At 59.7% G+C, this 15235-nt stretch overlaps 1 protein-coding gene across 1 annotated transcript; it reads left to right on the top strand.

Moving 5' to 3' along the window:
• The first annotated feature begins 1353 nt into the window (after nucleotides 1–1353).
• Nucleotides 1354–12330, top strand: RAB14 (RAB14, member RAS oncogene family). The gene is made up of 7 exons (XM_072132445.1): nucleotides 1354–1496; nucleotides 1582–1635; nucleotides 2001–2178; nucleotides 2254–2320; nucleotides 2392–2479; nucleotides 10625–10655; nucleotides 10737–12330. The coding sequence occupies exons 1-7, from the start codon at nucleotides 1445–1447 to the stop codon at nucleotides 10912–10914; spliced, it is 648 nt and encodes a 215-aa protein (XP_071988546.1). The 5' UTR covers nucleotides 1354–1444; the 3' UTR covers nucleotides 10915–12330.
• The last annotated feature ends 2905 nt before the right edge of the window (nucleotides 12331–15235 follow it).

Below are 15235 nucleotides of genomic sequence, written 5' to 3' on the forward strand. Positions count from 1 at the left end.
GCGCTCGCCTCCCAGTGGCTGTCTGTCTGTCTGTCTGTCTCGGGCGCTCGCCTCCCAGTGGCTGGTCTGTCTGTCTGTCTCGGGCGCTCGCCTCCCAGTGGCTGTCTGCTGTCTGTCTGTCTCGGGCGCTCGCCTCCCAGTGGCTGGCTGTCTGTCTGTCTGTCTCGGGCGCTCGCCTCCCAGTGGCTGTCTGTCTGTCTGTCTGTCTCGGGCGCTCGCCTCCCAGTGGCTGGCTGTCTGTCTGTCTGTCTCGGGCGCTCGCCTCCCAGTGGCTGTCTGTCTGGTTGTTGGCGCTCGCCTCCCAGTGGCTGTCTGTCTGTCTGTCTGTCTCGGGCGCTCGCCTCCCAGTGGCTGTCTGTCTGTCTGTCTGTCTCGGGCGCTCGCCTCCCAGTGGCTGGCTGTCTGTCTGTCTCGGGCGCTCGCCTCCCAGTGGCTGGCTGTCTGTCTGTCTGTCTCGGGCGCTCGCCTCCCAGTGGCTGTCTGTCTGTCTGTCTGTCTCGGGCGCTCGCCTCCCAGTGGCTGGCTGTCTGTCTGTCTCGGGCGCTCGCCTCCCAGTGGCTGTCTGTCTGTCTGTCTGTCTTGGGCGCTCGCCTCCCAGTGGCTGCTGTCTGTCTGTCTGTCTCGGCGCTCGCCTCCCAGTGGCTGTCTGTCTGTCTGTCTGTCTCGGGCGCTCGCCTCCCAGTGGCTGGCTGTCTGTCTGTCTGTCTCGGGCGCTCGCCTCCCAGTGGCTGTCTGTCTGTCTGTCTGTCTCGGGCACTCGCCTCCCAGTGGCTGGCTGTCTGTCTGTCTCGGGCCGCTCGCCTCCCAGTGGCTGTCTGTCTGTCTGTCTGTCTTGGGCGCTCGCCTCCCAGTGGCTGTCTGTCTGTCTGTCTCGGGCGCTCGCCTCCCAGTGGCTGTCTGTCTGTCTGTCTGTCTCGGGCGCTCGCCTCCCAGTGGCTGGCTGTCTGTCTGTCTGTCTCGGGCGCTCGCCTCCCAGTGGCTGTCTGTCTGTCTGTCTGTCTCGGGCACTCGCCTCCCAGTGGCTGGCTGTCTGTCTGTCTGTCTCGGGCGTTCGCCTCCCAGTGGCTGGCTGTCTGTCTGTCTGTCTCGGGCGCTCGCCTCCCAGTGGCTGGCTGTCTGTCTGTCTCGGGCGCTCGCCTCCCAGTGGCTGTCTGTCTGTCTGTCTGTCTCGGGCGCTCGCCTCCCAGTGGCTGGCTGTCTGTCTGTCTCGGGCGCTCGCCTCCCAGTGGCTGTGTCTGTCTCCGTGGCCTGTGGTGGTGGGCGGGTCCAGTTTGGGGCGTGGCTCGTGTCCCTGTGACTCTCTGTTGCCTGTGGTGGTGGGCGGGTCCAAGGTGGGGGCGTGGCTCATGTCCCTGTGACTCTCTGTTGCCTGTGGTGGTGGGCGGGTCCAGGTTGGGGGGCGTGGCTTGTCTTATTTGGTCTCCTTTACCCTTCCAGCGCCATTATGGCCACCGCTCCCTACAACTATTCCTATATCTTCAAGTACATCATTATTGGTAAGTGTCAGCCTGTGGGAGGGGCATATATGACTCCGCCCCCTTTATCACATGACATGTTTCCTGTGACTTTCCTCTCTTGTAGGTGACATGGGAGTCGGTAAATCCTGTCTACTGCACCAGTTCACAGAGAAGAAATGTAAGTGCCCCCCCCCCCCCGCCGGAGGGGAGGGGCCTGGGCTCAGTATGAGGGGTATGGGGCGGGGCTCAAATATTGGGGGGGGGGGCTGGGCTGAGTATGGGGGGGGGGGATGGGCTGGGCTGAGTATGGGGGGATGGGCGGGGCTCAATATTGGGGGGGGCTGGGCTGAGTATGGGGGGGGGGGCTGGGCTGAGTATGGGGGGGATGGGCGGGGATGGGCTGCGTATGGGGGGGGCATGGGCTGGGCTGAGTATAGGGGGGCGCATGACGAGGGGCTGGGCTGAGTATGGGGGGGCGGATGGGGAGTAGCTGGGCTGAGTATGGGGGGTGTAAAGTTATGTATATTTCTGCCCCTCCCCCAGTCATGGCGGACTGCCCCCACACTATCGGGGTGGAGTTTGGGACCCGGATCATTGAGGTGAGCGGGCAGAAGATAAAGCTTCAGATCTGGGACACGGCGGGTCAGGAACGCTTCCGAGCTGTAACCCGCAGCTACTACCGGGGCGCTGCCGGAGCGCTGATGGTGTATGACATCACCAGGTAAGTGCCCCCCCCCCCCTCCCTGCTTGCTGTCAGTGACTGTGGCCCCGGGCTTCACCTCTCCCTCCCCTGCAGGAGGAGCACCTACAACCACCTGAGCAGCTGGCTGACGGACGCACGCAACCTCACCAACCCCAACACCGTGAGTCGTAGTCTGCAGGGGGGAGGGGCTCCTGTGTGTGGGGGGATACATGACCTCTGCTCTCCCCCCAGGTCATCATCCTCATAGGCAACAAAGCCGACCTGGAGGCGCAGCGCGACGTCACCTACGAGGAGGCCAAGCAGTTCGCTGAGGAGAACGGTAAAGAGCAGCGACCGCCCCCAAATACCAACCGAGCGCTACAAGCCGTAACCTATCCCCCCCCCAAATACCAACCGAGCGCTACAAGCCGTAACCTATCCCCCCCCCAAATACCAACCGAGCGCTACAAGCCGTAACCTACCCCCCCCCAAATACCAACCGAGCGCTACAAGCCGTAACCTATCCCCCCCCCAAATACCAACCGAGCGCTACAAGCCGTAACCTATCCCCCCCCCAATACCAACCGAGCGCTACAAGCCGTAACCTATCCCCCCCAAATACCAACCGAGCGCTACAAGCCGTAACCTATCCCCCCCCCAATACCAACCGAGCGCTACAAGCCGTAACCTATCCCCCCCCAATACCAACCGAGCGCTACAAGCCGTAACCTATCCCCCCCCCAATACCAACCGAGCGCTACAAGCCGTAACCTATCCCCCCCCCAAATACCAACCGAGCGCTACAAGCCGTAACCTATCCCCCCCCCAATACCAACCGAGCGCTACAAGCCGTAACCTATCCCCCCCCCCAATACCAACCGAGCGCTACAAGCCGTAACCTATCCCCCCCCCAATACCAACCGAGCGCTACAAGCCGTAACCTATCCCCCCCCCCCAAATACCAACCGAGCGCTACAAGCCGTAACCTATCCCCCCCCCAATACCAACCGAGCGCTACAAGCCGTAACCTATCCCCCCCAAATACCAACCGAGCGCTACAAGCCGTAACCTATCCCCCCCCAAATACCAACCGAGCGCTACAAGCCGTAACCTATCCCCCCCCCAAATACCAACCGAGCGCTACAAGCCGTAACCTATCCCCCCCCAAATACCAACCGAGCGCTACAAGCCGTAACCTATCCCCCCCAAATACCAACCGAGCGCTACAAGCCGTAACCTATCCCCCCCAAATACCAACCGAGCGCTACAAGCCGTAACCTATCCCCCCCCAATACCAACCGAGCGCTACAAGCCGTAACCTATCCCCCCCCCAATACCAACCGAGCGCTACAAGCCGTAACCTATCCCCCCCCCAATACCAACCGAGCGCTACAAGCCGTAACCTATCCCCCCCCCCAATACCAACCGAGCGCTACAAGCCGTAACCTATCCCCCCCCAAATACCAACCGAGCGCTACAAGCCGTAACCTATCCCCCCCCCAATACCAACCGAGCGCTACAAGCCGTAACCTATCCCCCCCCCAATACCAACCGAGCGCTACAAGCCGTAACCTATCCCCCCCCAATACCAACCGAGCGCTACAAGCCGTAACCTATCCCCCCCCCAAATACCAACCGAGCGCTACAAGCCGTAACCTATCCCCCCCCCAATACCAACCGAGCGCTACAAGCCGTAACCTATCCCCCCCCCAATACCAACCGAGCGCTACAAGCCGTAACCTATCCCCCCCCCCAATACCAACCGAGCGCTACAAGCCGTAACCTATCCCCCCCCCCAATACCAACCGAGCGCTACAAGCCGTAACCTATCCCCCCCCCAAATACCAACCGAGCGCTACAAGCCGTAACCTATCCCCCCCCCAATACCAACCGAGCGCTACAAGCCGTAACCTATCCCCCCCAAATACCAACCGAGCGCTACAAGCCGTAACCTATCCCCCCCCAAATACCAACCGAGTGCTACAAGCCGTAACCTATCCCCCCCCCCAATACCAACCGAGCGCTACAAGCCGTAACCTATCCCCCCCCAATACCAACCGAGCGCTACAAGCCGTAACCTATCCCCCCCCCAAATACCAACCGAGTGCTACGAGCCGTAACCTATCCCCCCCCAATACCAACCGAGCGCTACAAGCCGTAACCTATCCCCCCCCAATACCAACCGAGCGCTACAAGCCGTAACCTATCCCCCCCCCAATACCAACCGAGCGCTACAAGCCGTAACCTATCCCCCCCCCCCCAAATACCAACCGAGCGCTACAAGCCGTAACCTATCCCCCCCCCCAATACCAACCGAGCGCTACAAGCCGTAACCTATCCCCCCCAAATACCAACCGAGCGCTACAAGCCGTAACCTATCCCCCCCCCAAATACCAACCGAGCGCTACAAGCCGTAACCTATCCCCCCCCCAAATACCAACCGAGTGCTACAAGCCGTAACCTATCCCCCCCCCCCAAATACCAACCGAGCGCTACAAGCCGTAACCTATCCCCCCCCCAAATACCAACCGAGCGCTACAAGCCGTAACCTATCCCCCCCCCAATACCAACCGAGCGCTACAAGCCGTAACCTATCCCCCCCCCAATACCAACCGAGCGCTACAAGCCGTAACCTATCCCCCCCCAATACCAACCGAGTGCTACAAGCCGTAACCTATCCCCCCCCAAATACCAACCGAGCGCTACAAGCCGTAACCTATCCCCCCCCCAATACCAACCGAGCGCTACAAGCCGTAACCTATCCCCCCCAATACCAACCGAGCGCTACAAGCCGTAACCTATCCCCCCCCAAAATACCAACCGAGTGCTACAAGCCGTAACCTATCCCCCCCCCCAATACCAACCGAGCGCTACAAGCCGTAACCTATCCCCCCCCCAAATACCAACCGAGCGCTACAAGCCGTAACCTATCCCCCCCCCCCCAATACCAACCGAGCGCTACAAGCCGTAACCTATCCCCCCCCAATACCAACCGAGCGCTACAAGCCGTAACCTATCCCCCCCCCCAAATACCAACCGAGCGCTACAAGCCGTAACCTATCCCCCCCCAATACCAACCGAGCGCTACAAGCCGTAACCTATCCCCCCCCCCAATACCAACCGAGCGCTACAAGCCGTAACCTATCCCCCCCCCAAATACCAACCGAGCGCTACAAGCCGTAACCTATCCCCCCCAAATACCAACCGAGCGCTACAAGCCGTAACCTATCCCCCCCGCAAATACCAACCGAGCGCTACAAGCCGTAACCTATCCCCCCCCCAAATACCAACCGAGTGCTACAAGCCGTAACCTATCCCCCCCCCCAAATACCAACCGAGCGCTACAAGCCGTAACCTATCCCCCCCCCCAATACCAACCGAGCGCTACAAGCCGTAACCTATCCCCCCCCAATACCAACCGAGCGCTACAGCCGTAACCTATCCCCCCCCCCAAATACCAACCGAGTGCTACAAGCCGTAACCTATCCCCCCCCAATACCAACCGAGCGCTACAAGCCGTAACCTATCCCCCCCCAAATACCAACCGAGCGCTACAAGCCGTAACCTATCCCCCCCCCAATACCAACCGAGCGCTACAAGCCGTAACCTATCCCCCCTCCCCCAATACCAACCGAGCGCTACAAGCCGTAACCTATCCCCCCCCCCAAATACCAACCGAGCGCTACAAGCCGTAACCTATCCCCCCCCCCAATACCAACCGAGCGCTACAAGCCGTAACCTATCCCCCCCCCAATACCAACCGAGCGCTACAAGCCGTAACCTATCCCCCCCCCAATACCAACCGAGCGCTACAAGCCGTAACCTATCCCCCCCCCCAAATACCAACCGAGCGCTACAAGCCGTAACCTATCCCCCCCCCAATACCAACCGAGCGCTCCAATACCAACCGAGCGCTACAAGCCGTAACCTATCCCCCCCCCCAATACACCGAGCGCTACAAGCCGTAACCTACCCCCCCATACCAACCGAGCGCTACAAGCCGTAACCTATCCCCCCCCCAAATACCAACCGAGTGCTACAAGCCGTAACGATCCCCCCGCCAATACCAACCGAGCGCTACAAGCCGTAACCTATCCCCCCAATACCAACCGAGCGCTACAAGCCGTAACCTATCCCCCCCAATACCAACCGAGCGCTACAAGCCGTAACCTATCCCCCCCCCAATACCAACCGAGCGCTACAAGCCGTAACCTATCCCCCCCCAATACCAACCGAGCGCTACAAGCCGTAACCTATCCCCCCCCCAATACCAACCGAGCGCTACAAGCCGTAACCTATCCCCCCCCCAATACCAACCGAGCGCTACAAGCCGTAACCTATCCCCCCCAATACCAACCGAGCGCTACAAGCCGTAACCTATCCCCCCCCCAAATACCAACCGAGCGCTACAAGCCGTAACCTATCCCCCCCCCAATACCAACCGAGCGCTACAAGCCGTAACCTATCCCCCCCCCAATACCAACCGAGCGCTACAAGCCGTAACCTATCCCCCCCCCAATACCAACCGAGCGCTACAAGCCGTAACCTATCCCCCCCCCCAATACCAACCGAGCGCTACAAGCCGTAACCTATCCCCCCCCCAATACCAACCGAGCGCTACAAGCCGTAACCTATCCCCCCCCCCAATACCAACCGAGCGCTACAAGCCGTAACCTATCCCCCCCCCCAATACCAACCGAGCGCTACAAGCCGTAACCTATCCCCCCCCCAATACCAACCGAGCGCTACAAGCCGTAACCTATCCCCCCCCCAATACCAACCGAGCGCTACAAGCCGTAACCTATCCCCCCCCCCAATACCAACCGAGCGCTACAAGCCGTAACCTATCCCCCCCCCCAATACCAACCGAGCGCTACAAGCCGTAACCTATCCCCCCCCCAAATACCAACCGAGCGCTACAAGCCGTAACCTATCCCCCCCCCAATACCAACCGAGCGCTACAAGCCGTAACCTATCCCCCCCCCAATACCAACCGAGCGCTACAAGCCGTAACCTATCCCCCCCCCCCAATACCAACCGAGCGCTACAAGCCGTAACCTATCCCCCCCCAATACCAACCGAGCGCTACAAGCCGTAACCTATCCCCCCCCAATACCAACCGAGCGCTACAAGCCGTAACCTATCCCCCCCCAATACCAACCGAGCCTACAAGCCGTAACCTATCCCCCCCCCAAATACCAACCGAGCGCTACAAGCCGTAACCTATCCCCCCCCCAAATACCAACCGAGCGCTACAAGCCGTAACCTATCCCCCCCCCCAATACCAACCGAGCGCTACAAGCCGTAACCTATCCCCCCCCCCCAATACCAACCGAGCGCTACAAGCCGTAACCTATCCCCCCCCAATACCAACCGAGCGCTACAAGCCGTAACCTATCCCCCCCCCCAATACCAACCGAGCGCTACAAGCCGTAACCTATCCCCCCCCAATACCAACCGAGCGCTACAAGCCGTAACCTATCCCCCCCCCCAATACCAACCGAGTGCTACAAGCCGTAACCTATCCCCCCCCCCAATACCAACCGAGCGCTACAAGCCGTAACCTATCCCCCCCCCCAAATACCAACCGAGCGCTACAAGCCGTAACCTATCCCCCCCCCAATACCAACCGAGCGCTACAAGCCGTAACCTATCCCCCCCCAAATACCAACCGAGCGCTACAAGCCGTAACCTATCCCCCCCCCAATACCAACCGAGCGCTACAAGCCGTAACCTATCCCCCCCCCAAATACCAACCGAGCGCTACAAGCCGTAACCTATCCCCCCCCCCAATACCAACCGAGCGCTACAAGCCGTAACCTATCCCCCCCCCAATACCAACCGAGCGCTACAAGCCGTAACCTATCCCCCCCCCCAATACCAACCGAGCGCTACAAGCCGTAACCTATCCCCCCCCCAATACCAACCGAGCGCTACAAGCCGTAACCTATCCCCCCCCCAATACCAACCGAGCGCTACAAGCCGTAACCTATCCCCCCCCCAATACCAACCGAGCGCTACAAGCCGTAACCTATCCCCCCCCCAATACCAACCGAGCGCTACAAGCCGTAACCTATCCCCCCCCCAATACCAACCGAGCGCTACAAGCCGTAACCTATCCCCCCCCCAATACCAACCGAGCGCTACAAGCCGTAACCTATCCCCCCCCCAATACCAACCGAGCGCTACAAGCCGTAACCTATCCCCCCCCCAAATACCAACCGAGCGCTACAAGCCGTAACCTATCCCCCCCCAAATACCAACCGAGCGCTACAAGCCGTAACCTATCCCCCCCCCCAATACCAACCGAGCGCTACAAGCCGTAACCTATCCCCCCCCAATACCAACCGAGCGCTACAAGCCGTAACCTATCCCCCCCCCAATACCAACCGAGCGCTACAAGCCGTAACCTATCCCCCCCCAATACCAACCGAGCGCTACAAGCCGTAACCTATCCCCCCCCCAATACCAACCGAGCGCTACAAGCCGTAACCTATCCCCCCCCCAAATACCAACCGAGCGCTACAAGCCGTAACCTATCCCCCCCCAATACCAACCGAGCGCTACAAGCCGTAACCTATCCCCCCCCAAATACCAACCGAGCGCTACAAGCCGTAACCTATCCCCCCCCAAATACCAACCGAGTGCTACAAGCCGTAACCTATCCCCCCCCCCAATACCAACCGAGCGCTACAAGCCGTAACCTATCCCCCCCCCCCAATACCAACCGAGCGCTACAAGCCGTAACCTATCCCCCCCCCCAATACCAACCGAGCGCTACAAGCCGTAACCTATCCCCCCCCCAATACCAACCGAGTGCTACAAGCCGTAACCTATCCCCCCCCCAATACCAACCGAGCGCTACAAGCCGTAACCTATCCCCCCCCAATACCAACCGAGCGCTACAAGCCGTAACCTATCCCCCCCCAAATACCAACCGAGCGCTACAAGCCGTAACCTATCCCCCCCCAAATACCAACCGAGCGCTACAAGCCGTAACCTATCCCCCCCCCCAATACCAACCGAGCGCTACAAGCCGTAACCTATCCCCCCCCCCAATACCAACCGAGCGCTACAAGCCGTAACCTATCCCCCCCCCCAATACCAACCGAGCGCTACAAGCCGTAACCTATCCCCCCCCAATACCAACCGAGCGCTACAAGCCGTAACCTATCCCCCCCCAATACCAACCGAGCGCTACAAGCCGTAACCTATCCCCCCCCCCAAATACCAACCGAGCGCTACAAGCCGTAACCTATCCCCCCCCAAATACCAACCGAGCGCTACAAGCCGTAACCTATCCCCCCCCCCAATACCAACCGAGCGCTACAAGCCGTAACCTATCCCCCCCCCCAATACCAACCGAGCGCTACAAGCCGTAACCTATCCCCCCCCCCAATACCAACCGAGCGCTACAAGCCGTAACCTATCCCCCCCCCCAATACCAACCGAGCGCTACAAGCCGTAACCTATCCCCCCCCCAATACCAACCGAGCGCTACAAGCCGTAACCTATCCCCCCCCCAATACCAACCGAGCGCTACAAGCCGTAACCTATCCCCCCCCAAATACCAACCGAGCGCTACAAGCCGTAACCTATCCCCCCCCCCAATACCAACCGAGCGCTACAAGCCGTAACCTACCCCCCCCCCAATACCAACCGAGCGCTACAAGCCGTAACCTATCCCCCCCCCCAATACCAACCGAGCGCTACAAGCCGTAACCTATCCCCCCCCCAATACCAACCGAGCGCTACAAGCCGTAACCTATCCCCCCCCCAATACCAACTGAGCGCTACAAGCCGTAACCTATCCCCCCCCCCCAATACCAACCGAGCGCTACAAGCCGTAACCTATCCCCCCCCCCCAATACCAACCGAGCGCTACAAGCCGTAACCTATCCCCCCCCCCAATACCAACCGAGCGCTACAAGCCGTAACCTATCCCCCCCCCCAATACCAACCGAGCGCTACAAGCCGTAACCTATCCCCCCCCCCAATACCAACCGAGCGCTACAAGCCGTAACCTATCCCCCCCCCAAATACCAACCGAGCGCTACAAGCCGTAACCTATCCCCCCCCCAATACCAACCGAGCGCTACAAGCCGTAACCTATCCCCCCCCCAATACCAACTGAGCGCTACAAGCCGTAACCTATCCCCCCCCCCCAATACCAACCGAGCGCTACAAGCCGTAACCTATCCCCCCCCCCCAATACCAACCGAGCGCTACAAGCCGTAACCTATCCCCCCCCCCAATACCAACCGAGCGCTACAAGCCGTAACCTATCCCCCCCCAATACCAACCGAGCGCTACAAGCCGTAACCTATCCCCCCCCAATACCAACCGAGCGCTACAAGCCGTAACCTATCCCCCCTCCCCCCCCGCCAACAATCGTATTTGCCTCCTGAGGACCCCTTTACAGTGCAGAGGAGGCTGAATACTCCCATCATTGTCCCCACTAATCCCTCCTCCTCTTCCCTCCCAGGTCTCTTATTCCTGGAGGCCAGTGCAAAAACGTAAGTCACCCTTCTGTATGGTAGGTGGGGGCGGAGTCTGATTGGGGGATGGGCTCCTGACCGCTGTCTTGTCCTCCGCAGAGGAGAGAACGTGGAAGACGCTTTCCTGGAGGCGGCCAAGAAAATCTACCAGAACATCCAGGACGGGAGCCTGGACCTGAACGCCGCCGAGTCTGGGGTCCAGCACAAGCCGTCAGCCCCCCAGGGAGGGCGACTAACCAGCGAACCCCAACCCCAGAGGGAAGGCTGCGGCTGCTAGGGAGCAGGGGCGGGGCCGTGTGTGGGGGCGGGGCAACGCCCTACTAAACCGCTAATTACTAGATGTATTCAGGTTCTGAGGCCACGCCCACCGCTCCTGCATGGTGCCCGCCTAGCCCCTCCCCATTTATCATTCCTCCTATGACTCCTCCCACCCGGCGCTGCATTTACTGTGAAGAACACGGTTAATGGGGAGATTCGCCAGCCTCCGGGGCTCATCCTCTGGTGTGTGGCTCCTCCCCCTCCTGCCGCAGGCGCTTTCTTGTCTCAGGGTGGGGGCTCATCCTCTGGTGTGTGACTCCTCCCCCTCCTGTTTCAGGGTGGGGGCTCATCCTCGGGTGTGTGACTCCTCCCTCTCTGGCCGCAGGGGCGTCTCCTGTCTCAGGGTGGGGGCCGTCCTCTGGTGTGTGACTCCTCCCCCTCTGGCCGCAGGGGCGTCTCCTGTCTCAGGGTGGGGGCTCATCCTCTGGTGTGTGACTGCTCCCCCTCTGGCCGCAGGGGCGTCTCCTGTCTCAGGGTGGGGGCTCATCCTCTGGTGTGTGACTCCTCCCTCTCTGGCCGCAGGGGCGTCTCCTGTCTCAGGGTGGGGGCTCATCCTCTGGTGTGTGACTCCTCCCTCTCTGGCCGAAGGGGTGTCTCCTGTCTCAGGGTGGGGGCTCATCCTCTGGTGTGTGACTCCTCCCCCTCTGGCCGCAGGGGCGTCTCCTGTCTCAGGGTGGGGGCTCATCCTCTGGTGTGTGACTCCTCCCCCTCTGGCCGCAGGGGCGTCTCCTGTCTCAGGGTGGGGGCTCATCCTCTGGTGTGTGACTCCTCCCCCTCTGGCCGCAGGGGCCTCTCCGGTCTCAGGGTGGGGGCTCATCCTCTGGTGTGTGACTCCTCCCTCTCTGGCCGCAGGGGCGTCTCCTGTCTCAGGGTGGGGGCTCATCCTCTGGTGTGTGACTCCTCCCCCTCTGGCCGCAGGGGCGTCTCCTGTCTCAGGGTGGTGGCTCATCCTCTGGTGTGTGGCTCCTCCCACTCTGGCCGCAGGGGCGTCTTCTGTCTCAGGGTGGGGGCCGTCCTCTGGTGTGACTCCTCCCCCTCTAGCCGAAGGGGTGTCTCAGGGTGGGGGCCGTCCTCTGGTGTTGTGGCTCCTCCCCGTGCGTTTTCTTTTAACCCCTTGCTGTCGGTGTCTCTCTGCGTTACACTACACTCGCTGATAACTGGACTCGACACCAGGATCTATTATAATTTTTTTTTTTTTTTTTTTAAATGATTATTTGGGGGTTTATTGGGGTCCACGCATTTTGCATCCATGAGTTGAGCAGAACGTGTCTTGTGCAGGGACCAGGGGTTGCAGGCGGGGGGCGCTCTATCTCCCTCCATGTAACAAGAAGCTATTAATCTAATATTTGTAAATAAAGTTCCTGGATCTAGATAATTTATACAACGTCTCCTCTTTCTTCTCAGCACATGGTAGGGTCTGGCATTACACTGTGTGTGGTGGGTCCCCCCCCCCCCTCCTCCCGGTAGCACATGGTAGGGTCTGGTATTACTGTGTATAGTGTCACCCCCCTCCTCCCTGGAGCACATGGTATGGTCTGGTATTACACTGTGTGTAGTGTCGCCCCCCCCCCTCCTCCCAGGAGCACATGGTAGGGTCTGGTATTACAGTGTGTGTAGTGTAACCCCCCTCCTCCCGGGAGCACATGGTATGGTCTGGTATTACACTGTGTGTAGTGTCACCCCCCTCCTCCCGGGAGCACATGGTATGGTCTGGTATTACACTGTGTGTAGTGTCACCCCCCTCCTCCCGGGAGCACATGCTAGGGTCTGGTATTACACTGTGTGTAGTGTCACCCCCCTCCTCTCAGGAGCACATGGTAGGGTCTGGTATTACACTGTGTGTAGTGTCACCCCCCTCCTCCCGGGGAGCACATGGTGTGGTCTGGTGTTACACTGTGTGTAGTGTCACCCCCCTCCTCCCGGGAGCACATGGTATGGTCTGGCATTACACTGTGTGTAGTGTCACCCCCCTCCTCCTGGGAGCACATGGTATGGTCTGGTATTACTGTGTGTGTAGTGTCACCCCCCTCCTCCCGGGAGCACATTGTACGGTCTGGTATTACACTGTGTGCAGTGTCGTCCCCCTCCTCCCGGGAGCACATTGTACGGTCTGGTATTACACTGTGTGTAGTGTCACCCCCCTCCTCCCGGGAGCACATGGTAGGGTCTGGTATTACACTGTGTGTAGTGTCACCCCCCTCCTCCCGGGAGCACATGGTAGGGTCTGGTATTACACTGTGTGTAGTGTCACCCCCCTCCTCCCGGGAGCACATGGTAGGGTCTGGTATTACTGTGTGTAGTGTCACCCCCCCCCCCCTCCTCCCAGGAGCACATGGTAGGGTCTGGTATTACACTGTGTGTAGTGTCACCCCCCTCCTCCCGGGAGCACATGGTGTGGTCTGGTGTTACACTGTGTGTAGTGTCACCCCCCTCCTCCCGGGAGCACATGGTATGGTCTGGCATTACACTGTGTGTAGTGTCACCCCCCTCCTCCTGGGAGCACATGGTATGGTCTGGTATTACTGTGTGTGTAGTGTCACCCCCCTCCTCCCGGGAGCACATTGTACGGTCTGGTATTACACTGTGTGCAGTGTCGTCCCCCTCCTCCCGGGAGCACATTGTACGGTCTGGTATTACACTGTGTGTAGTGTCACCCCCCTCCTCCCGGGAGCACATGGTAGGGTCTGGTATTACACTGTGTGTAGTGTCACCCCCCTCCTCCCGGGAGCACATGGTAGGGTCTGGTATTACACTGTGTGTAGTGTCACCCCCCTCCTCCCGGGAGCACATGGTAGGGTCTGGTATTACTGTGTGTAGTGTCACCCCCCCTCCTCCCGGGAGCACATGGTAGGGTCTGGAATTACACTGTGTGTAGTGTCACCCCCCTCCTCCCGGGAGCACATGGTAGGGTCTGGTATTACACTGTGTGTAGTGTCACCCCCCTCCTCCCGGGAGCACATGGTAGGGTCTGGTATTACACTGTGTGTAGTGTCACCCCCCTCCTCCTGGGAGCACATGGTATGGTCTGGTATTACTGTGTGTGTAGTGTCACCCCCCTCCTCCCCGGGAGCACATGGTAGGGTCTGGTATTACTGTGTGTAGTGTCACCCCCCTCCTCCCGGGAGCACATGGTATGGTCTGGTATTACTGTGTGTAGTGTAACCCCCCTCCTCCCGGGAGCACATGGTATGGTCTGGTATTACTGTGTGTAGTGTAACCCCCCTCCTCCCGGGAGCACATGGTAGGGTCTGGTATTACTGTGTGTAGTGTCGCCCCCCTCCTCCCGGGAGCACATGGTAGGGTCTGGTATTACTGTGTGTGTGTGTGTGTCCCCCCGGGGAGCACATGGTGTGGTCTGGTATTACACTGTGTGTAGTGTAGCCCTTCTCCTCCCGGGAGCACATGGTGTGGTCTGGTATTACACTGTGTGTAGTGTAACCCCCCTCCTCCCGGGAGCACATGGTACGGTCTGGTATTACACTGTGTGTAGTGTCACCCCCCTCCTCCCGGGAGCACATGGTAGGGTCTGGTATTACTGTGTGTGTAGTGTGTCCCCTTCCCGGGAGCACATGGTGTGGTCTGGTATTACACTGTGTGTAGTGTCACCCCTTCCCTCCTCCCCGGGAGCACATGGTAGGGTCTGGTATTACTGTGTGGGTAGTGTCACCCCCCTCCTCCCGGGAGCACATGGTAGGGTCTGGTATTACACTGTGTGTAGTGTCACCCCCCTCCTCCCGGGAGCACATGGTAGGGTCTGGTATTACACTGTGTGTAGTTTAGCCCCTCTCCTCCCGGGAGCACATGGTAGGGTCTGATATTACACTGTGTGTAGTGTAACCCCCCTCCTCCCGGGAGCACATGGTACGGTCTGGTATTACACTGTGTGTAGTGTCGCCCCCCTCTTCCCGGGAGCACATGGTACGGTCTGGTATTACACTGTGTGTAGTGTCGCCCCCCTCCTCCCGGGAGCACATGGTAGGGTCTGGTATTACTGTGTGTAGTGTAACCCCCCTCCTCCCGGAGCACATGGTACGGTCTGGTATTACAATGTGTGTAGAGTCACCCCCCTCCTCCCGGGAGCACATGGTGAGGTCTGGTATTACTGTGTGTGTAGTGTAGCCCCTCTCCTCCCGGGAGCACATGGTGTGGTCTGGTATTACACTGTGTGTAGTGTAACCCCCCTCCTCCCGGGAGCACATGGTACGGTCTGGTATTACACTGTGTGTAGTGTCACCCCCCTCCTCCCGGGAGCACATGGTAGGGTCTGGTATTACTGTGTG

This window comes from Engystomops pustulosus, unplaced genomic scaffold (assembly GCF_040894005.1).
Source record: "Engystomops pustulosus unplaced genomic scaffold, aEngPut4.maternal MAT_SCAFFOLD_673, whole genome shotgun sequence".
NCBI classification, from domain to species: domain Eukaryota; kingdom Metazoa; phylum Chordata; class Amphibia; order Anura; family Leptodactylidae; genus Engystomops; species Engystomops pustulosus.

Coding starts and splice junctions, on each gene's coding strand:
- RAB14 (XM_072132445.1), top strand. CDS start 1,445: ATGGCCACCGCTCCCTACAACTATTCCTATATCTTCAAGTACATCATT. Junction 1,636..2,000: donor CCAGTTCACAGAGAAGAAAT/GTAAGTGCCCCC, acceptor CCCCTCCCCCAG/TCATGGCGGACTGCCCCCAC. Junction 2,480..10,624: donor GCAGTTCGCTGAGGAGAACG/GTAAAGAGCAGC, acceptor CTTCCCTCCCAG/GTCTCTTATTCCTGGAGGCC.